This window comes from Chlamydotis macqueenii, chromosome 7 (assembly GCF_036417535.1).
Source record: "Chlamydotis macqueenii isolate bChlMac1 chromosome 7, bChlMac1.mat, whole genome shotgun sequence".
NCBI lineage: Eukaryota > Metazoa > Chordata > Aves > Otidiformes > Otididae > Chlamydotis > Chlamydotis macqueenii.
Window position 1 is genome coordinate 22,165,589 of NC_141562.1, and position 24,841 is coordinate 22,190,429.

Sequence of the window (24,841 nt, forward strand, 5' to 3'; positions counted from 1 at the left end):
CCAGAAATGTCCATCACTAAAGACCTTAACATTTTCTTTCCTGTACATTTCCTAATGTCTAAAATTTATTGAAAAGTTTTACTAGTACTGGGTAGGTGAATTTTTCTCTTACTTTCCAAAATGCCCAGGAGGAGGGAAAACTATACCCCAAAATCAGTATATAATACTAGTACAGTTTTACAAATGCAGCAGAAGTATGTAAATAACATCTCCAAAATAAGAACTATTCAGAGGAAGAGTCTGAAGGAAAATCTGTAACTTCAAACTCCCTCTTCACTGAACAACTCTCCTTCAACTGCCACAGTTACAAAGCTAGGCAAACCTTTGTCTACTGCCTGACCTTTCCAAGGGATTAAATACTACTTTTGATGAATTGGGTAAAGATAAATCGGTGTATGAATTAGTCACTCTGACACTGAGTTTTGTGCACAAACTCAGATATTTCAAATACAAATACAGCACAAATCTTGTTTTCTTAATAATTATACATAAAATTAACAAAGAATCAACACTACCAAAACTTTATACACCCAATGGAAATGGGAAACCTTCATTCTCTTTTCCTTTCTTTTTCTAAGACATACAGAAAAAAATAATTACAGTACCAACTTTCTTCATAAGACATCTGAAAAGAATTCCAATTCTGAAAAATTAGAAAGGTTATCAGAATGGTTTTCTAAAACAGTGTCTACAAAGCTCACATGTTCATAAGTTTTTGGCACCTTATTTTTTTGCATCATATAGGTATTTGTAGTCTAAGATTTTAATTCTAAATTTCTATTAAAAAAAAAAAAGTTGCCCAGAAGAAACTGCATCCTGCATATTAACAAATAACAGAATTTCCTTTCACCCAGACAATGCAAAAATAGCAGAACATGACTACAAGAAGACATCCAGGAGAAAGTTTTACTCTCTGACAGTGATAAACATCATATAATAATAGGATATTTTTAATTCATCCAGGAGTACGCTGCAAAAGTGTACATAGGGAACCCGTATCAAAGCCATACTATTCTTAAATATAAAAGCTAACTTTATACCAACCTAATTTGGATTCTTCTGAGCTAAATGGTTTTTAGAAAGCTGTTATTATTTGTGAACTTCAAAACTGGAGCTACTCATATGATTTCTTTTGGCCAGATCAGAAAACACAGCTACACACTGTGTTTAAGATTTTCATCTGATTCCACCTACTGGTAGGAAAATTGTTTTCTACAGCCATGACAATGGCACAAACAAGTGAAAAAGGTTTGCCCAAAATCTTACTCAATTAGTAGTAACTAAAATGGACAATCAGTTTTTTCCAACAAGGAATCTGATAGCCAACATTTAACAATCTGCTAGTGAGGATTTTGAGTGCTATTCCAATGTTTTTTGAAATTCACAGGCTGTACTGAGGCTTGACTAACTTTTTATAAATATTTTGACTTTAAAGCCTAAATTTGTTTGAAATGTATAGCATTGAAGATTGAAAAAAAATAATTTCATTTTAAATTTTTCTTTTATACAAGCCATCTCATTTAGTGTTTGCACTGCTCTTTAGACAAAAAAAAAAAAAACACCACCATTTCTCTTCATCATTTTGCCAAGAACAACATTTTCATAAATACAGATTTTTAAATGTTTTTCAAATATATATGTGAACACAGAGGACATTTTAATTAACAAAACAAAGCAAACTGAATAAATCTTTTATATTCAGATAATTTGCTCAGAATAAATCTTCTTTTAGTTTATATTCATATAAATATAACTGTCATGACATAAGACTATCCAAGAGAAAATATCATCTCTGTTCAAGCCATATAAGCACAAAAAGCCAGAGAGGCTGACCCCACAATGGGCAAATTCACCTCAGGGAAAGATTATTTTGTCTGGTTTGTAGAAAAAGAGTCAGCAAAATACCAAACCTCAACTTTAAACCATTTTGTGGGGAATCCCAAGCTGGTAAAGGGGGAAAAAAAATCTTAGAAAAAGTAAGGTTTGGCATACACATCATGGATCTTATTCTTCTAAATAAAAAATAGGATCTAAACTAATTGACCTACGTGATATCATAAAGCCTGTGAAAAGACCTAACTCTTGTGCTTGGTCCCATAGGGTGGAAAAAGACCTGCCTCCCTAACTGTGCTCTTAAGTTGGAAATAAAAACAAGAAAATTTCTGGCTAGCTTTTCAACAGAAGTGGAGAAGGGCTTCACCACAAACTGCCTGAAGGAATCCTTGAATACCTTTTAAATATCATAAAAACACTTCTCTCCAAATATTAGGAAAATATTAGGAAACATTAGGAGATATTAGGAAAACATATCTACGTCCTGTCAACAGCAACATGTGGAAAGTACTTCAAAAATTGATGGGAAAGGATGTTTTAAAGGCAACTTTGACACCAGTGTTTGTTGAACCTTTTGAAGTGCTGTGAGCTTTTTGACAGTAAATAATCATATAAAACATTTTTTTAGACACAGTAAGCAGATAATTAACTCCCAATGTAGCATACATATGTTTCTGAAAGAATACAGGACCATAGAAGAATAAGAAGTATAAACCTGCAGCCATTTTAGCAATGCTGTACTGAACATGTGCTTCCTGACCAGTGAAACAGTTAAAAGGGGGGTGAGTGTGTACATGCTGTTCCTTCATGAAATATTTGACACAGAAAAGCGCCAAAGCAGCTTAGTGCAGAAAGAAGCTCTATTATACTACGGCGCAAAAATATTTCAACTGTAATTTTTGCAAATAACATGAACACTTGTTCTCCTAGATTTTTAAATGTTATTTATATTTGAATGCTGAGAAATACATTAGTTACAAGAAGAATAACAGAGCCATGAAGTTTGGAGTTACATATAGCGAGTCTGTTAAGTCTACTACAAGTAAATTTACTGTCAAGAAGATTTTTTTAAATTCACTATGTTACTTCCAGTAATAAAACAAAAAACCATGGATGTTTCCATGTGCAATTAAATTTCCATCTTGTTTGAGCACCATGACTGAACTAAGAAACCTTCGGAGCTGGGAATATGCTACAGCACAGTGCAGACACCTGAACTAGCTCTGTGAAATCAGGAGCATGTGGAAGCAATAGCATTACCTGTTTTTTTCCATTGTGTTATATTTCAGGTCTCCTTACCGTTCCATTAGCTAATGGAACGATGACATAACATGATTATCACAATTCTATTTCATGCATCATTGATTACAATGTATTTGAATAATTCATTCATTTTCACACAATAAGCACAAAGTTGTTTTTATTTGATCCAATCTGTAGTAAATCATAATATGAAAGACATTATGAAGTACTTATTCAATTCTTTTCATACTAAGTTTAGAAAAAAATAAATGTCATATATTAGGTTTGATTAGTCTAAAGAAAAAATTAGGGAGCTGTAATATCAGTCCTCTAGTAGATAACAAGCTGTTAGATTTCTCCACATCCACTGAAAGAGCAAAGAATAAAAACTGTCCACCAACATAACAGAAATTCTCGATCAGAATCAATATACATTGACTGCTCCATCTGTTATCCCAAGCTATGTCTACTCTGTAAGCCATCCTGAAACATATCTCATTAAGTCATGCACCACTGTGTGAAAAGAAAAATATTTAATATTGGTCACAGTCTTTACTGTATCTGCCTAACCCAGGTTTTTAGATACCCAAGTCACATCCACACTCACACCTACTAGCAGTCTAACATTTTTAAAAGCACGGCTTCTGTACAAAATTGTACTTGATGAAACTGTGCCTCAAATGGCTGGCAAAAAGCAATTCTGACCTGCAGGCAAAGGAACCTGAAAGCTGCTGTACAACATGAGCCTATTTCAGTCTCACCTGCCACGCTGGGGCAGACAGACACAGATGAATATCCAGTATTTCTGAAAAGACTATGTCAAACAGATCATAATTTGCAATAAGACATGGGCTTGAGAAAGGTGTATTAGAGAAGTTATTTGACTAATTGGTACATATTTTTAAACCCTTAGAATTAATATTTGAAATGGGTGAAATTGGTTACTTTTCCATTGAGGTTGGGGATTTTTCTTCCAAGCATTCAGTTCAGTAATCATAGACCGAAGCCAAGTCTACAATTCCATTTTGTTTTTGAAATAACACAGGAATTAAGCTTTCAGGGTTTTTTTCCCTTTACATCTGACTAAAGTAATACCCACCAATGCCAATAAAAAGTGATAATGCAGCATAGAACAGAAATGGATTTAAAATGTTAATAGAAGCTGCTTGTTAAATATATCAACATTACCAATAAAACTGTATGATTCATTCTACCCACCAGGTGGCATATGCCTCACATCTTGCTTCAAATACAGTCATACTTCAGTGACACGGCTGGAGGTCAGACTTCTTGTGTTTATTTTTCTTCTAATGTACACATTTAAATAACAGTTTAGAATTTATAGTTTCAACAAATGAGCAGGGGGGTTGGACTAGATGACCTTTGAAGGTCCCTTCCAACCCTAACCATTCTATGATTCTATGAAAGTACAGAAAAAAAAATGAATGAACTTCCACTTACAATAAAGCATAGTCATCTATGAGCTGTTTTCTCACCTAGCAAGGACATGCTAATACAGTTCTACGAGGAAAGTTGTACCTGTAAAACTATCCTTGCAGAGATTTGGTTCAGGATAAACACAGTTTACCACTATAGTTTGTCCAGAGCCTCTAATGAACTTGTACTGTCAAAGACTGCAGCAAGATAAAGATTTTATCATTATGAGTACCGTATCAGACATTCACAGTTCCTTATGATCTGAATAGACATACGTGTGTATCTGTGCATGGATATATGTATGTGTTCTGGTTTTGTAAGTGGGGGGAGGCCTAAGGTGGTAGCTTCTGTAGGAAACAGAAGTTGCTTCCCTTTGCTCAGTGGACTCAGCTGTGCCTAGGGCGCACTCGCTGCTGTCCAAGGCCAAGCCAATTGGTAGCAGAATGTTCGTGAAAACGCCTCCACGATAACGTATTTAAGAAGGGGAAAACACAAAAAAAAAGTAGAGATGACATGAAGAAGCTGAGCAGGGGCAGAGAGGGGGAGGCAAGAGCCTTGTGGGCCTTGCAGGCCTCACCCTCTGGCCTCCCGCCGGGTGGCTGACTGGGCCCAACTCGGCCCGGCACAGCTGCAAGAAGTAGAGAGGAGATGAGAAGTGAATAAGATGTAAAAAGATCCTGAGAGGCATCTGCCAGCCTGTTGTGAAGAATTTTTATTGTGAGAGGAATGGCTGCAGACACCAAGGTCACTGGAGAAGGAGGGGGAGGAGTAATGTGGCTCCTGGCCAGAATTTCCCTGCAGCCTGTGGTGATGACCATGGTGGAGCAGGTTGTCCCCCTGCAGCCCATGGAGGTCCACAGAGGGGCAGAGATCCACCTGCAGCCCATGAAGGACCCCACACCGGGGCAGGCGGATGCCTGAAGGAGGCTGTGGCCCATGGAGGGCCTGCTGGGGCAGCCGTTCTGTAGGGACAGCACCCTGTGGAAGAGATGACCCATGCCAGAGCAGTTTCACAAAGGACTGTGGCCCGTGGGAGGGACCCCACAACGGAGCAGAGGAGGAATATGAAGAGTTCTTCCCCCGACAACAAAGTAGCAGCGTGAAACAACGTGTGATGAACTGACCGCAACCCCCATTCCCTCTTCCCCCCTGTGCCGCTTGGGGGCAGGCGGGGAGGTAGTAGAGATAATGTTAAGCCCGGAAAGAGGGAGGGGTGGGGAGGAGGTTTATCTTGTTCTCTGTCTCATTCTCCTGCTAGTTTTAGTAATAAATCAATAGTTTTCCCCAAGTCAGTCTGTTTTGCCCATAACGGTGACTTTAAGGATTTCTCCCCATCCTTATCTCAAACCTCGAGCCGTTTTTTCTTATATTATCTCCCCCTATTCTCTTGGAGGGTAGGGGGAGTGAGAGAGAGACTGCATAGTCTGGTCCCAATCAGGGCTGAACTACGACAGTATGCAAACAAGGTCTAAGTGTAAATCAGTGATGACAGTTATGCAGATATTGTAGTTAAACAGAAATAAATCTTGTAAATATTTTCAGAGAGATTCAGTGGAATTTAGGCCCAAATTTTCAAATTGGACTCCTAAAATCAAACCTATAAATCCTTAATATTTCTAAATGTTGCTAGTCTGATTATGAGAAATACAAGGCATTCAGCATCTCTAAAATCATGATAGTTTTATCTAATAGACTAATTGTGAAATGTTGATGTCTAATTTAAATGCCTTTATTTCAAAATGTTGGCTATAACTTTTGAATACAACTAAAGTGTGAATTCCACCTTCAAAAAAGTATAATGAGAATTACTGTATAAACAAAGCTTTCTCACATCGTCTCTTCTCCTGATTTGGGGGATCAGCTCTGATAAAGAGTAGTTCAAACCTCCATGTTTTCTTTGACCGATGTTGGTCAGATCATTTGCATCTGTCCATGGTATTTGGCTAAGACAAAGGCACCATGTTAGACATCATGTCAACCACTAGTTGGCAACTTGCAACAATTAGCAAACAGGCCAGCCTTCACACAAAAGATCTACTAAGTCTCATGGTTCTACAGCCATTTGATCCAAGCAAGTCCTACGATCAAACTTTACTCAGGCAGGAAATAAAAAATGGAATTTCTTTTACGCCCTTCATTCTTACCTGGGTCTTGTGTTAATAAATGCAGAGGATCAACACCTGGACCACGTGTGTTAACAGACATACTAATAAGGAGATCCTCTAACTACAAAAGACCAGATGAAAGAGAAAATCAGATAATGTTCGTCAATAAACAGATGTTTCATGCTACAGAAAAACCGGTACCAGTGACTTGCTTATAGCACTTGCTTGCTTATACAAGTTAAAAATGAGAGAAGTACAAAAATTAGAACTGCAGAATGTTCACTGGCAACAAAACTCTATGGTCCTACAAAAACACTGTGGTTTCAAATTTCCAGTTAATAACCTGTCAGTGCTTAACCTATTTCTAATTTTATGGACCTTTTTTATTGGGGGGAAAAAAAAATCATAATGAGGCAAATATCTAGAAGAAAAAAATAATATGGCTTTCAATGTTACACAATAATCATTAATCTATTCTAGACAAACACACCCCAAACTACTGATTTTCCCACAATGGTAATCTTGACAATTCATTAAGAAGTTTTTTCCCAGTCTTAAGAGGGTCTTGAAGAAATTAACATCTTAGCATTTTGGCCTAACAACACAGCAAGAGTTTTTTCAAAAAGAAATATCTGGAAAACTTGAAGTTGTTTTACTGTCCTGCAGGCACACTGTGCCATCCAGCTCCTACTCTCCCAGCAGCCGCAGCTGCTCCAGATCCCTGGTACAGCAATGGGATTCCCTCCCAAGCAGCTGGAGCTGACACAGGCACAAACAGCACAGACAGAAGCTCTAGGATGTGATTCAACACAAGCCTAAGCAATAAGCAGCTGAGGTACGCTAACAGGAGGAACAGAGTTCCCTTCCCCCTCTTTAAATCTGGAGATAAAACGGTGGATGTGGAGGGTGTGTGAGCCCCTGTAATAACTCTGCCCAGGTCGGCAACGTTTCAGCAAACCATAGTTTTAGTGGGGTGGGACCCTGGGCTTAAATGCCCTCAGGCTACTCACAGTGCTGAAAGAAATCAGCATGCCTGACAAGAGGACCATAGTGAAGAAGGCAGCAGTTTAAAATCTGAAGTTGAAAGTTATCTATGCTGCAGCTTGTAGGGCAGAGGAGAGGGAGGCAATGAAACAGGACAGCATGGACATGGCCGAGCAGAGGCATGAGTTAGACTACAGATGACGTTACTATGCTGATGAGGCTTTTCATTTTAATTCCTTTTTTTTTTTAAATTACATTTAATGTCAACTTTTTCCTCTGATCTCCAAAAAACAAAACCAACTTATGGTCTAGGTTGTCTAGATTTGGGTCAGCATAGTATTTATCAACAGAACATAAAGCAAATAACCTGATCTCAGTCAAAAAAACTACAAAATTTGATCCACCCAAATCATGGACTCAGTCACGGGTTTCCAAGCTGTGATGCACGTATTATTAATGATACACAAATGTCACCTAAGCAACCAAACAACTCTTCTTGCATATGCATGTGCAAGTACTGCTGCTACCATGATAACGGTAATACATGAGCAAGATAAATTTGGGAGCTCTGCCCCTACTCCCTGGGAGAGAGATGGAAGTCTAAGTCTCTGGAAAGCATGGAGAGTCAAGATATCAACAGCAGTGTTGAATTTTCTGATATGCCTCATCTTAGTCTTCTCTTTGTTACTCTAAGCTTTCCAAAATTCTCATTCTATTTCATTATTTAATTTCATTTGTTGCTCAGATAAGAATGTTAAACTGATTTTTATCAAACCTGAGACTCAGTAACTCTTCCTGAACATCTGAATTTTTTAAACCAACAACCATTTTTAAAAAACATGTTATTTTCATCAGATATTTTCCAGAGCAGAAAACAGTCCCAGAAGAAACTCCTATGAAACATCATCTAATTAAAAACCCAAAAAGCTAGCAAAATAGCCCAGCTACTGAGCCTTGCCATGCTTGGCCTTGTCACACCAAGTCTTGCCAGGATGTCTCAGCTCGTAATGGTTTAGAAATCAAATGATGACTAACAATCTCTCTCCAGATTCTTTTAATTTTCTTCATATTTCTACTCGAAAGTGCAACCTTTATACATAACCATCATGATAGTACTAGCACTAGTTTACTAGTTTAGTTCTGGTTAGGTTTGGAAATAAGATTTTGTTGTTTTTTGTTCTTTACATTTCTAGAGTTCCAAAACTCAAAGAACTCTTTGTCAATCTCTTCTATTCTCTTCCCAAGTTTCTCAGAGAACACTGGCTCCTTTTCACTAGTTCTTTCAGTTAACTACCTTTCATATCTCATTAGCAAATTCTGCCCAGTACTGTTGAATCGATTTCCAGTTCTTTTACTCAATGAAAAAGGTTTCTCTCCTTTTTTTGTTCTCTTGGATCCACTGAGTCACAACCATATGGGTATTTCCTGCGAATCTGCTTTCATCTTGGCAGTTGTTTTGTGTTTCTTTGTTGGAGAAAGAGACTGGAGAAATTTCAATTAAGCAATGATCAGAGGAATCTGGTCATTAATGCCAAATATAAATACCAATTAGCAAATACTGCTTTTTTTCCAAATGAGTACAACATGACAAAAGTTACAAATGTACTATTCTCTATGATAGTTTGATGAAATGGACATTTAACTTCAGTCAAAAATACCAGTTCTTTTGGGAAGACAATTTCAGTCTAAAAGTGTAATACTACATACACGCACATGCACGTATCAGTCATCCGATGTGAAGTTTAAATACTGTTTACTAACCTTCACTGGAAAAAAATTTCTCAAAAAGAACATGGAAAGGAGGACCAAAAAGAGTCTAAAACCAAAATATAATAGCTATAAAGGGTACAGATGCTCCATGTAAATTTGTATGAGCTCAGCAGAGCTGGATGTAAGGATTACAGAAGCAGGAGTGCCCATTAAGATCACACAATTGCCTGAAGAAGGAACTTCAGCCTTAACTGTTAGACTTGGCTGAAGAGTAGATTGTGAATACTATCAAAACTACTACCTAGTAGTAGAGAACTAAAGGCAAATATATCGGGAAGTCTTTTCTCTATAGAAGACTGAAGGACAAAGGAGGCTCTATCAGTCTAGGTGATAGTAAGCAAGCTGAAGGTAAGTTCAAGAATGGCACTAGGGAACAAGAACAGACAACTACTGATAGGCCTGAAGTAAAGAGGGCAAAACTAGTTAGGAGGAGTTATAAAAACTGAGTGTTCAAGGCAGGAGGGGAACACTTGCCCCTTCCCCTCACATAATTTCATGAGAAACACCACGAAACACCATGGTTAGGAAGCCTAGAGAGAGAGAGAACATCTTTTGAGCCATCCACAAAAAGGAATTTGGGGAGAAGGAGCCTGGAAGAGCCATGGGGAAACGAAGACTGTGCAAGCTGCAGGGGTGAGCCTTTTCAAACGGCAACAGCTGGACCATACCCTAAGGTAAATGCTGTTAAGGCTGGCATTTGTAAAAGTCCACACTGCCCTAAAAACGGTATGAGATAAGGCCTACAAATGGCTAAAGAAAAAAAATAGTTGAGAGATACATCACCTTGTCCAGGGGAGCAAATGCGTGCTCTAAGGTCCTGGAGCTGGGACCTTCACCCCAGACAAAGCCCAAGCTCTTCCTCTGCTACTTTGTATTAAGAAACTCAGTGACCTAACAGGTAAGGAATATTTAAAGCCCTTAATTCATTGAGTTACGTGTTTTTCTATCATGCCAGAGGGCGCAGACCAAATAAGATCTGACTACTTAGGTCACAGGGAGGACTAAAGCAGAGCAAGGGACCGGTGATGCTGGCTGCCACGGACCAGCCTGCTACACTAGGACAAAAAAAAACCCAAAATGCAACAAGTGATCCTTACACAGTCCCACATAGTGACAAACTCAGTTCTGAAGACAGATGGCAATACTTTCATTACTATCTATGTAAAGACCTTTTGGGTTAGTAACTCATTTAAAGATCCTAAAGATGTCTGACACCAAGACAAAACTCAGCTGCTACATGTGTGGATGTGGAGTAAGCTCACCATGAACAAGAAGAAGCAAAGTGCACCGCACAAGCCAGTCCTAACAGACAGGTAATACACCAACTCTTCCTTGTCTTCCCTGGTAAACCTACCCTGCTTTATTCTGCAAAAATACATATACAAACTCAGTTCTAAAATTCCAGATTAGTTTGTACGATTACAAACATGAACACATCCTCTCTCCAAATCAGTCCAAAAACCTGGGGGTTGAGGGGGGGAGGTTGAACAGGACAATATGATGTAATGGTCAGGTCATTATGTTGATCATAGATCACATAAATCAAAATATTCTCATATGAACACAAAAACTTGGAACTGCTTAAAAAATTCCGTCACACACACCCAAATTCCCCAAACAAAGCTTTGCTCTGGTGTTAATGGATTAATTTTCTCGCATCAAATGAGCTCCCTGTGTAGCAAAAGCTTTGTAATCTATTAAAGATCCAGGTACAGCAAACAATACTTCATCTTCTGAATTCCATCATAATTTTACTTGTAACGGCATCCAAATTATCGTTTTAACCTTCTATCATTTTATAAAGGTAATTTTAATTCTGAAACAAACCATTGATGCATCTATCTCCTCAGCAGCTGAACCACTGGGAGGAAAAACAGGAAACAGCTGGTCAAAGCTAAAGCATGATGAGAAATGTGTTCAAAACTAAAAAAAAAAAAAAAAAAAAACAAAACAAAACACCACACATCCAAAAAAACCCTCAAAACTGATCATCATTTACCAAGGCTGTATTTGCAGTTTCAGTCTGCAAAGTTACTCAAGATAAATTCCTAATTTATAACGGAGAAGACTGATGAAAATTTTCTCTCAGGGGTCTTTTTCTTGATCCAACTCACAATTACATTTAGAACAATTCTCCATGGCTCAGATACATTCTCATGTTTTTGCTGAAAGACAAACTATTTAGAATTATCATTCAGACCTTTATTCAGCCTAGAAGTATTTCAGTGTTGATTGGCTACATACGTTTTTCCAATACTTGTTTTTTTTCTTTGGTCTTATGCATATAACTCTAAAATTACCAAATATTAACAGTCCAAACTGATGGGAAAATGTTTCTCTCTTTTTTCCCCCACTGGAAACTTAGGATGTGTCTCTTCGGCAGACTACAGAGCAGCACACAGCTACTAGTCCTGCTGAGATAAAAGAAAATTTAGCCACAGCATATGGAGAGTGTTTGGGAGAAATTTATCTTCTCCAAAACCTGAGTGAGCTCACTAACTGCCTCTAAGTCTATAGAACAGATGAGATCATCACGTGTTTGTAAAACAGCTAAGACAATAGATTTGAGTCCAGAAGGAGGGCTTCGAAGCAGTGTAGCAACAGGAACAGTAAACAATACCATATGCAACTGGAGAGTACTGAAGGAAGTTTTATATATCAAGTTAACGATCCCACCTGAATTATTTTACAATGCATTATACTTATTTATATAGACAATATTTTTAGTTTAAAACCACAGTTTTAAAACTGCTTAATATAAGTTTGGCATATGTCTGTTACAATGTTTGACATAAAATTCCGGTTCCCATGAAGGCAATAGCTCCATTTTGCACATGCTTCTTTTTCTCCCTCCAAGTAACATTATCCAAACAGGAGATTTTAACTAGATTACAATATGACCAGAATTTCACCCATTCTCTAATACTTGAAGGGAGTTCCTAAACACTTTAAGAACTCAGACTGCTGTAACATAAAACTAGAGCAGCTGATAATACATCCTTTGTTTTGCCCACACTTTACTAGTCAAGGTCTGTATCTGTTGTGATTTCCTGAAAATAATTTTTAAAGTGTCAGGAGAATAAAATAATCATGAAGAGTACATTAGAATCACTTTTAATCATCTTAAAAGAAGCTCACATTATTTTACTGTGGATTCAAAGCCCAAATGGTGGCAATAGTCAACAAGAATTACAGACACTGGGCGGGAAAAAAAAAAAGTCTTCCATTTTCACAAGAGTTAATTAGATTATTCAGAGTCCCGCAACAAGTCTATGTGCCAGTTTCAAGATATAAACAAACTTTTTCATTACTGTTGCACATTTCCATACTATGACAAGCAAACTTATCTGTAGGTACCTATCTTTCTGTATTTGCTATACTAAGGAAACCTTTAAGTTTTTACAATAAGTATTGTAATTCTAGAGACGGAAAAACTCTCCTGAACTTCACATAAATGTGAGGACAAGAATATTACCTGTAAGTAAGAATTATCACAAGTCAATTCAATCTATTTTCCTCTCTCATACTCAGCTAGGGGATTGATGAGTGCATCTCAAAAGTGAGTCTTCAATCTCAGTTCAAAAATTATCATATCTGGTTATAGGTCAAAACATTTTTAAAATGCATACTTTCACACAAGTCGCAGGACAATACGAGCACTGTCTGATACATGTGTTTTGCAGGTAAGGAATAGTTTCTAACTATAAAATTTTCTAGGAAATTATTAGCAGAATTAAAAAAAAAGAAGTAGTTACAAATGCCAGGGCTGAACGTTTATGTCTGCAGTGCTGCCCCACTTCTGACACTCCTGATGAAAGCTGTATGCTGTCACACTGCCATGAGTCATGCTGGTTCCAACTGCTGCATTGATGTAATTAGCTTTGGTTGGTGCGGGAGCACCCTCACAGCTCTCCTGTCCCTTGATACTCCAGCTCATATGTACTTGGACAGTACCTAACAGCTGTATTATGTTCAGTTGTTATTCCTTTTTTAAAGCTGTCACCAGTCTTTATTTTCAAGCAGAATTCTTTGTGACCAGAGACTTATAACCATACTATATCAGATCACTTCTCCCAAAGAGAGAAAACAAACAGTCTCGTATCCCATGGAGGATGACTTTGATACTGTGGCAAGTATAATTTTACAGTAGAGATTTTCCCTGTAAGTTCTCAAAATTACCAATTACCGTCAACCCAAGCTTATTCTATTTTAGAAAACTTTCTTTTTAAAAGATCCTGAAAGACTGTAGAAAAGCAAAATAAATTAACATGTATATGAAATCTCATAAATTCAGATTTTAATTATTCACTCACCAGCACAGTGATCTTTATACAGCACAGTTTTTATTCACTAATACCAAAGTAAACAACCCAAACTTTTCAACAGTTCATATAGGTAACGGAGATAACTTAGCTTCAACTGAGAAAGAATTTAGAAGAGTGTCCAACTCTAACACTCTAAAATGAACACTCTTTAATGTGCTGCAGGGAGATTTTCTAAAACAGATCTTCATGCTTCTTTACAGTTAATGAACAGTCACTAGAAGGAAAGTCAGAAAATGTGGAAAAACTGAAGGCATAATATATTGCTCTTGCCAAGACTCCCACACTACTGGCTCTAAATACCTAAGAGTGCTCACAGCTAAAACTTATTGTTCACAGTTTGGCCCAAAACTGTTAAAGCTACAAGGCAACTACAAAATAATACAAAGTATTAAGAGATTTATCTCTAATTCTATCACACATTATGGTAATAAAATTGACTGCTTCCACAGATAGAGGGTAAATTCGCTATTTTTAAAGCTAGCCTTTAAAACTGGAGTAATTCAACCCAAAGCAAATATAAGTATAAAGCAGCATTTAACAAAGTTCAATTTATTTTTACAGCACTTACTGAAGGGAAAAAAAAATTTCATGCCTACTTGGCTTCTACTTTGCTTCCTTGATTTTCTTCCAAATAGTCAATTTTGCTCATGAACCTTTTTCTTCAAACAAAAGACTCTTACACAAAAAAAAAAAAAACCCAAGAAACATAGGGTCCAGGTAGAACAAAAACCAGCTCATCCATACCTACTAACTACTTTAACATATGAATATAAGCCTTTATATCTAAAAATATGGTGACATTAGTAACAGGCAAAATACTCATGCATAGTCAGATTAAAAAAAAAATACTGTTAGACTGGAGGAGAAGCCCAACCACTTGCAGATTATTTGCTTTATGTCATTTTTTCCTGTAAGTTCTTTTCAGCATGTTGGACTAGAAATTTTATCTCAAAGTAGAAAAATGAAAAATCTCAAACCTCAAATCTCTTTGTAATCCACAATATAGAATTACAAACTATCTTTTTTTAAAAAATAAAAGTACAAGTAGAGCACAAACTTTATGATAAAGAGCAGTGTTAAATTTTAGGTATGCATGTAAAATGGGGAGAGAAGAGAGTCAAAGTCCATTTTAAAAATTCCACCTTTTAAAATATGGAGCAAGAAGGAAACATCTGTGGCAAAATCATATAATCCTAACAGAAAGATGATATCACAGCAAATCTAGACCTGAGATTCCTTTAGATACAATTAAAAATAACCAAAAACTGAAAGCCTGTAAGAATATAATTTTTAGCCTACTCTGAGGGTTGTGAATTTCACAGAGTTTGGCACTAATAAGACTTCTATTGCCAGGTGATTTCATGTGGCCACTCCAATAAGTTGTGTCTTTTCTACCAAATTAGATCAGTCAATCTGACTGAAACACAGCACAAGGACTCTTATGCTTATTATTATTATTATAATTAGAATTACAGAATGGTTTGGGTTGGAAGGGACCTTTAAAGGTTATTTAGTCCAAGCCCCCTGCAAGGAGCAGGGGCATCTCCAACCAGATCAGGTTGCTCACAGAGGGTAAGTCAGATGCTTTCAAGTTTTTGTTTCAGTTCTTAAGAATCAACATAGGCCTCTTCATTATATAGATTATGTTTTGAATACACTGGAAAAGTGTATCTTCCAAGATAATACTACATAAAAGAGAGGGTGATCGTATTCATTCTGACAAAATATTGACAATAAAAGGCTACGATTAACCCGACACCTGAGAAAAGCAACAAAAAATGTTCTTCTGAACACAGCACTACTAACCCTTCCTTTGTTCATAAACATACGTTAGCATTTGATGCAAAGTGCTCCTGTGTTTAGCTAGTGCAACTGGTTGTCAAAACAGTCAAAGCTGATGTTATTTCCATGACTGATAGTGAAATACTCTATCTATCTGTATTTTCAGAAATGCCAGAAAAGCATGCAACATAAAAACACATTGACTAGAGCTGCTGATACACCTCAGGGGGGGCGGGGAGGGGTGGAAGGAAATCAAGGTCTTTATAGCTTCAGAATTAAAACTAACATTTATATTCATTACAAAATATTAATTCAGAAATAATAATCAATTCTAAATAAAAAGAAAGATTCAGATAAATACTATGTATTAAACAGAAAATACTTATGCCTGGCTCTGTTTCTTTAAAAATACCATCCAAGATGACTATTTTAGATACTGCATCAATAAAATAGGACAATAAAAATTCCTTACCTCCAAATCTTTTCTCTCCTTAACTCTTTGTTAACAGATGTCACCAACGGACTATAACTCAACTTTATGGACATAAAGAAATCTTAATACAAGACTCCTTACATTAGCCATGCATAATAAAAACTCCTTGCATTACGGTGATTTTATACATGAATCATAAAAACGCTATGGACACAACATGGAAAAAATACCTGATGCTAACAGATGCTTAACTACTATACCAAAATATTACATTAACTATGAAACACTCCTACACGATATATCTGTAGTAAAATCATTACTCTATCTGGAAACAGATGTGGGGGCAATCAAGTTTTTTTTTTTAATTGTTGCTTTACTAGTTTACAATTTAATAGTTGCTTTATTACATGTCAGTAGCACCTTAGCAGCTACGAAGAGCAGAGGATAGATTAGTGTGCTAACTTCTATCTGAGCAGATTTAAGCAAGCCAGCAGAATTCTTGTTTCTTAAAGCTCAAACTACTGGCATCAGGAACGCAATGACACAACAATGATGCTACTGACGCCGAAAAAAATAAGCTTAATTAAAGAATTCAGCTATTAGGCATTGCAACTATGTTGTTGCAGCTGGCATCTGGAAGTCACATACCGAGTTTGAGAGAATCACTATGCAATAGTCTAGAGAGCTGCTCAAATTTAATATATTAGTCAATGGTGGACCTGGCTACTTTTGTCGTATTACATTACCACTACTGCAGAAATACCAAGAAATATCAGAAATATCGGGGGGGGGTGGGGGGGTGGGGGGAAGGCACACTTCAGCACTATGAACCTAACATCTCACAGACACAGATAGTTCCATGATTCCAGAAAATCTGACGTTTGTAATTAGTCAGATTGCTAAGATGATGCAGCTGAGCTGAACCCAAGTAGCAGACACACTGTGCCAGGCCAAGCAAAGCCAACACCAAAGCTTGCAGTCTCATTATTTGTTTCTGTAGCAAAATCTCCGCATTTGCAACATTTTTAATACGTGCCACTGTGAGGGACTTGCATTGTTCCAACATGGACAAGCAAGCTTCTCACAAACAGATACTACAGCCATGTTACACACATCCATCTGGTAAAGGTAAGTACTGCACTGTACACAGCTGCAAAAACTACATGCAAAATTAGAAAAAAATATTCAACATAAAAATCTTCTCTTTTCATAGAATGCATACATTAAATACAGAGCACAGCAGTCTAAATCTGCATATAAAAATATCTATAAACAACAGTCATATGCTATGTTTAAAAAAAATACAATTTCATGTATTTTCTATATAATCCAAATCCTCAGTCCCACCTTCCTATGTAGGGAAAGAAAAAAAGAAGAAAAAAATATTCAGTAAGACAACAGTTCAGTGCCTTTCCTTCACTAGCACTAGAATTTTTATGTGAGGGATATGCACAAATGAGACCCACATTTTCCTACTTACAACATAAAGGTCTCTATTGTTCCATGTTACACCAGTACTGCTATGAAAACTTAATTTCTCCAACTTTTTTTCCCCTTGAAGAACAGAACTACTGTTCACTTAGCTGTTCCAAACAGAACGCATGCTCTAAGGGTGAGATAAGGGGGAAAAAAAGAACAAATTACCACATTCATTTACTACTTTCGCCTTCCTTTGATTATTAGCATGAAAGCTTCCTACAAATGCTCGTAATTCATTAAATTATTTTAACCCAGTGCATATATTCAACAGGTCCATATATTTGACATATCCACTTAGTTCATTTCTATGTTTGTGTAAAAACCATCTATAATGCTAATAATATTAGCCATAAACAGACAGATATTATTGCAGAAATAATATTTGACATTAAAATAACAGATAAATAATGCTAAGAATAAGTGATGCATATTATAGATAAAGATATTAAATAGAGAGGTTGATAAGAAAAATAGTTGTAGTCACCATTTGGAAGAAGAAAGACTTATAAACATGTGGTTTTAAGCTTTTTCAGACAATGAGAAAAGATTCTGTGCATTGTAATTAGAGTGCTTTACACTGCCTGTTAATATTTTGTTCGTTTGTAGACAGAATTTTTCCTATTTAAATAATTACTCAGTATTTATTAAATTTCTTTGAGTTTCTACATGTTCTACAAAAAAACCTTCAAATTAAAGCCCCCACATCCCAAAATGCTATACATTCAGTATTATGCAGCAGCGGTGGTAAACGGTGAAGCAGGCATGCATGTTAAGAGCTAAGGAACTCAAGTCAAATTGGAAATGCCTGATGAAGAGACCTAAACGTATCCTTCCCTTTTCATACCTGTATAAACAAAAATTATGCTAGATCTCAGCTACAAAGCCTTTTCCCTTTTCTCCCCTAAAAAAGCTTCTAATGATAATACAAACTTATTGAGTAGACATCACGTTAGGAAAATACACAGCTCATATACATCCCTTCATCAGAGCGTGACCATTCACCACGCAAGGCGTGTGCTGCACCAGCAAGCTGGTAGTTCCACTGACGAGGATAGTGAATATCACAATAACAAACAGCACCACAAATGGAAAAAAATACTAGTTTCTAGAAGGATATGAAGATATTACTGAAGGGCACAACTGTCATGGAGCTCCTGAGTTACCAAGTCCACTCTTCTGTTATCAGTGACAAAATTTCATATAATCCATTTCATCAATTTTATGGTCGGACTCAAGGATCTTAAAGGTCGTTTCCAACCTAAAGGATTCTACGCATGTAAGCAAGTTTTCCTCCATTTCAGTCCTACTGCAAGCTGCTGCAGAGTCTGAGCACTGACGGCTAGAAATTTCTTCCAGTTTTCAACCTACATTTATTCAGGACCAGCTTATGAGCATAACTTATCTGACCACAATCTCCTTTACCTTGGTTATTTTCCCCTCCCTAGAGCTTATTCACACATTTTAACAGAAAAAAAAAAAAATCACACCTCCTATTTTTGCCAAGCTCAGTAAACCTCTTTTCTCTTACTCTTCTTGAAGAAGTTTCTCTTGCTGCGATTATCTTGCTGGCCTTTCTTTCTCAGTAGTCACATTTCAGATGAATCCTTGAGAATCAGTGGTCAAAATATCTTTTTTCAATTCCAAAGACAACTATTGAATTTCTGCCATCACAGAAAATCTTTCACTACTTAAAACAATTCATTAAGGATGTGCTACGTCATTTCTACAATAACAATTTATGCATTCATGATTTCACTGTAAACTTAGAATTGTTTGTATTATCTAATTAAAGAGAACACAAATCAGAGCAATATCAGCATTTTAATATACATTATTCAACTATTACATTTTTAAAGTTATTTTTTGCAAGTGTAAAGCATCATAAATATCAGTAACTTGGGGAAAATACTATGCTTTCTTTTTTAGAGCAACAACAATTTTCACTGTGATCTACTACTGCTACTTATCATTTTATACAATTTATTCCATTGAATTATTATATCATTAATATATCCATCAAATGTTTATATACACATATATGCCATATATATAGAACTATGTTTATCTAGAATATCGATTAATACATCTATTTTTACATATATTTATATAAATATAAATGTGTATTATATACATTTTCTATTTAAAATATAAATATCTATTAAATGTGTATGTATTTTTCTATCTGTATATAGGTATATTACATTCATATATATAATATATATCAGGATATAAATTTATACATACATCTATGTATAGATATGCAGTCATACATTTTATATAGATATATTTATATACATACATATGTATGTATAAATTTTATACAAATATAAAATTACACATTTTACCTCATGCCTATTTTAAACCAAAATGAGTTTTAAAGGATGAGAATACATTCTTCTGAAAACCAGTGTTCAGCATGGTTAAATGAAATATCCTATTCAGTGGTCCTAAGTGTTTACTAGTCGAAGGCACTTTTTTTTTTTTTTTTTATGGTATCAAAACTTTTACAGGGCCGGAGAGGGGGGAAACAAACACTAAGAAAAGCTTACCTCATACCATGAAGACTTCTCAAGAAAGGATTTAAATTCCCATTTTATTAAGGACTGAATTATAGTTAGTTGTTCTGTTGTAATCCTAGAAAGCTTCAAGCCACTGTTGTTTCTCCTTTGCTCAACATAATTCCAAGCAATGTTCCCTATGTGCCCTGAAGGTAAAGTCCTAACAATTGCTCTCGTTCCAGTATAAACTGATTTTTTAACCTCTTTATCATTTTTACAGAAACGTCTTATTAATAAAGTAGAACGCTCCTTTTTGTTTCTAAAAAAATCCTCTTCCATCTCTTCTTCACAGTTATCATTACAGTCCTCAAAATGGCTCAGAAAAGGTTTTGAGGGCATTCTTCCAGTAAAGTTATTTCCACAGAAGTTGTGACCTGAGCACGCCACTTTACTCTTTTGTGGTGCTCGTTCCAGACATAAATACTTATCCCTTAAAGCATCTTCATACAACTGCTGCCCATTTTCATTCTCACAATTATTTGTCAACTCCATTAATCTGCAAGTGCAAGCTGGGGAACCAGTGGTGTTACCATTGCCAACGCTCACTGGCTGTAGGCTGTCATCCAAAATGAAGCTCTTGTGTAAACTGCACAAAGACTTTGATATATTCCTTTCACTAGCACAATGAAAGTGAAAAAAGGCCACTTTATCAGTATCATTGGTGTCATTCTTATTTACTGCTGCCTGGCTTCTTAATGAAGGTCCATTCATTTTCAACTGAATTTCAGCAAGCATGGCTCTTTCCAGTGAAACAGGAATTCCAGTTTCCAGGCATGCCTCTCTCCCTGCTAAAGGATCACAAGATTTATACAACTGGCTGCACGGGATATTGCTCTTGTAGTTTTTCTGTACCATGTTACAGTTAATGTTAAGAAATTCCACTGAATCAGGGATGGAGCTCTCCCAGAGGTTTTCATTACTATTGTTATTAGTCAGTTGTTCTTTCGCCAGTGAGAATATTTTGGGCACTGAGCCCTGAAGGCTTTCTTCTTCAAGTCTGTGTAAGTATGAGAGCGCGTGTGTTGTTTGCCTTCCCGGACTGGCAGTATGTCTTTTTATAACACTGGTGTCCAAAGCATTTTCAGTATTTTCATCTCCAGCTGACTGAGCAGGTATCACTTTACCCTGTACCACAGAGACGAGAACAGACGCTGTCACTTCCTCAGAGGTCATCTTGACACAGTCTTTAGTTGCTGGATGTGTGCTGGGGATGGGGGGGCACGTTGTCTATCAATCCTCACATTATTATTTCAGTGTAATAAGAAACTCAGTGCTAAATAATCAGGGAACATATGGTAAAATACACATTGACGATTTGTTCTTTTTGAACTGGGTTTTTAAAAAAAAGTAATATTTTGGTCTGTTGGGCTATGAGGCCTTCCCAGCCTTGGATTACTGGAGTGAAACATAAACATTTTGAAACCAGCTTCTTATCGCGGTGTAGCCATTCTGCTTGTCTCTTCGCACAATTAATTCTTCTATCATGTGTAGCGCACGCACTGCTGCCTCCAGTTGTAGAAGATGGCCAAACACATAATCCATGTCAAAGGTTGTTTTTCTGTAAAGAAAAGAATATATATATTGAACAGAATCCATGGTATAAAATTCACTGTCACAACTACAACAGAAAGATTTTTTTTTTTTTTTTTTTTTTTACATAAAGAGAAGGAACACAAAACAACAGAAGTTAATGATACTGAGAGAATTCCATAATACACATTTAAACCTGTCTTAAAGTCTCACTTTACAATTTGGGGAAATCACAGTCATGTTTTGCATATTTAAACAGCTGTCTTCACTTCACTATGAAAAGCTACATGGCTGCAGAAAACAAATTTTACTGAAGCTGCAACACTGAAATTGAACATAGATGATATATACAAAGAGAAAAAAGGAAATGCTTTTTCTGTATTTTTTCTGACTTGTAGCCAGAATAACTTACAACATTTTGAAGAACAAAATCATTTTTAAATCTACACTGTATTTTAACACCAGTTATTTTCCTGTTCAGAATTGAACTCTATCACAACTACAATGGTTTTGATATTACGTGGTTTTTGGGTTTCGTTAAACTTTATGTTGTTAGCACACAAGCATGAAGAAAACAGTAATTTTGCCAGAAGTTTATGACTGAAAAAGCATGAAGGCAGAGTAGGGTAAAAGACAGAAATATTATCAACAATCTTTTTGATCCCTTTACTCACATGCCTTAAGCTAAGAAGTTAACCTGCCCTTCAACTTTCCCATTAATTCTCAGCTTCTTTCCTGCAATTAGCATGGTAGAAGTAAATCTTGGAATCAGAAAACAAAAGGTTACAGATAGTTCAACAAAGGGAACAGAAGAATAAAAGAGACAGACCCAGATAAACCATGGTGAATTAAAATTAATGTATTTCTATTTATCATATTTAATGTTTATTTTAAAATATTGTGTATTATGAAAAATGCTGAAAATGCAGAAAGTTATAATAAGGCCTAAGTTTACTAAAACAGTCTAAATTCAAAACAAACAAGCAAAAAATATGACTTTGAAACTTCAGTAGCAAAACATATCACAAAATTGAGGCAAATCATTGGCTAGGTACAACAACTAGAGATTACAGAACTTATCAATAAAATGCTGACCTAGGCACTATCTACACAAGCAGAAGGAACGACCTTCAGTTCAGTTCACGCAGTTTAGCTAAGCATAACAGCGAAACCGTCTGTAGCTGATAAAACAACTAGGAATGATGAGGGGGATACAATCAGGAAAGTTTAATAGTCAAAGTAATTTGAAATGTAAAATCTATTTTGATACTCAAGTAACTATGACTAACGATTTTATTTCAAAAACTTTTAGAGTGTCAGCTTTCATTTTTATTGATTACTAATCTTCATCCAAAAGCACTTTGGCACAAATCAAAAGGGTTAGTTAATAGGATATTTGATATACTGTTTTCTGACACAATGAAATGCAAAAGTGTAACCAAATGTATCACTTTTCTTGCAGGCTTCTCAAAAAGGAAAAACAAATTTTAGAAAAGTTACATTTCACTCCAAATACACAGCTTAAAAGTTTGCTAGCCAGTAAACAGCATACTTTCTTCAGGAACAAGACTTAAACTGGGGTCACATTTCCAACACAGTTCACACTGCGCCCCATAAAACACTGCGACAGCACAACTGTAGAGGACATACAATGAGAAACCAACACCCAAGTAATTCTTAAGTCTGTATTCCCTGATAGTCCCTATTTCATTAAATTGTACCCTAAAATTAATTTTAGTTCAATTTCTTCAATCTTAACTATTTCCCTTTAAAAGACAAAACAAAACAACACCCTTAAGCACACACACACCCCAACGAGGAGAGTACCTCAGCAATTATCTTATTCTGCCATTTCCTATCCCTCTTCCTTGTCCTCCTTCCTCTTCCAGTTCCCAGATAACAACTTACGTAACTTTTTGCCACTACACACTTGAAGAAAACTGCAAGCAATCCATCTAGAAATGTTCCCATCATATTTCTTCTGTCAACCATCCTGTGCTTTCAAGTCCAAATCTACATACGATGATGCTGATCAAAAAAAAAAGAAAGATCTAGGAAATGCCAGAAGGAGAAGCAGCTGGTTTTTTTTTTCTTGCTCTCTTACTCGTAAGTGTCTTTGTTGCTACATCAATCTTGTAAAAGGCATAAAACGTGTACGTGTATTAGTAATAGCCTTCAGTACTGATTTTTGAAGAATTTCTCTCATCTATCAAAACATCTCAGTCTACTGATTCATCTTTCCTGTCTGCATCAGAAAAATTCCAGGTAATCCAATGAAAATACAAGCCACCAAAATATATTCATAAATGTGCTCTCTGTAACATTACTAAGCCAGTAATAAAAATTAATGGAATAGGTTGTCACTGCAAAGAATATACTGCTTATTATACTGGCCATCAAATTAAATTCTTACAAAACAACATCACTCCACAAGGCAAAAAAGACAACATCATCATGCAACTTTAACATCACAAAAATGACCATGCATGTCAACTTGAATTTTTTTACATCATTCTTTATAGAGAAACATAAAAAAAAAAATCATAGCACTGATTTGCTTCTAAATAATAAAACCAGAGGTCCATTTATATCTGAGCCTCCATCCACAAAGCTTATTCTGAGGCCAGGACTGCCCTTTCACAGTCCTCTTTCCTTCAACATCATTCCCTCACCTCTCTCTTATGCCAGTGTCCCCACACTTGTCTTCCCCAAATTGCTGCTCTCAGATCTTTTTCTTTCTCTAGAAATTTTATCTCAAATCTTCCCCATGAGTGGTTTTGTTGGTCACCTCTCTCCTGAACTCCAGAAGCTACATGCCTGCCCATTTCTCTATACCAGCATCAATCTTCTCTCTACCCATGCCAATGTCTAAAATTCATCTCATGGAGAATAATGTCCGCTTAAGAAGCTCCCTGTCTATGTCCAGCTGTTCTCATCCCCTCATGACCATTGCAACGTGATAGGGAACTGATCTATCTCAGGAATTTTTTGCTCAAGTTATTTGACAGCTAGATCATTTTCCCAATCCAGTTCATATATTGTACTAACATGTGTGCTACAGCAGCACCAGGGAGAAAATGAGCAGCATGGGGAAGGGAGGAAAATGCTGCTTAAGTTAGTTTACACATTTCTGCAAACGTAATTTGATGTTTCAACTATGTCAATCTTGCAGGTAACTGCCACCAAAGCTGGCAGACTTGCTCTTCCCCTCACTCTTTACCTTTGGACCTCGTTTCCCCCATTTCATGCATCTAGAGATCATGAGTCCACAAAGTTAAGCTGATTCAGCTGGCTGATTTGTCAGGAAACTATTCTTTTCATCCAAATGAACTGACTCACCTTGTGGCCGCATGATCACTATAT

General features: G+C 36.4%; 1 protein-coding gene across 1 annotated transcript in view; it reads right to left on the reverse strand.

Moving 5' to 3' along the window:
* The window catches only part of PLCE1 (phospholipase C epsilon 1), a 128,860-nt gene extending 107,372 nt beyond the window's left edge, over positions 1–21,488 (reverse strand). Inside the window, exon 1 of the mRNA XM_086751711.1 lies at positions 19,940–21,488. Coding sequence (XP_086607837.1) covers positions 19,940–21,121 — 1,182 coding nt within the window. The 5' untranslated portion in view covers positions 21,122–21,488. The remainder of the gene's footprint in view (positions 1–19,939) is intronic.
* Positions 21,489–24,841: the final 3,353 nt, after the last annotated feature.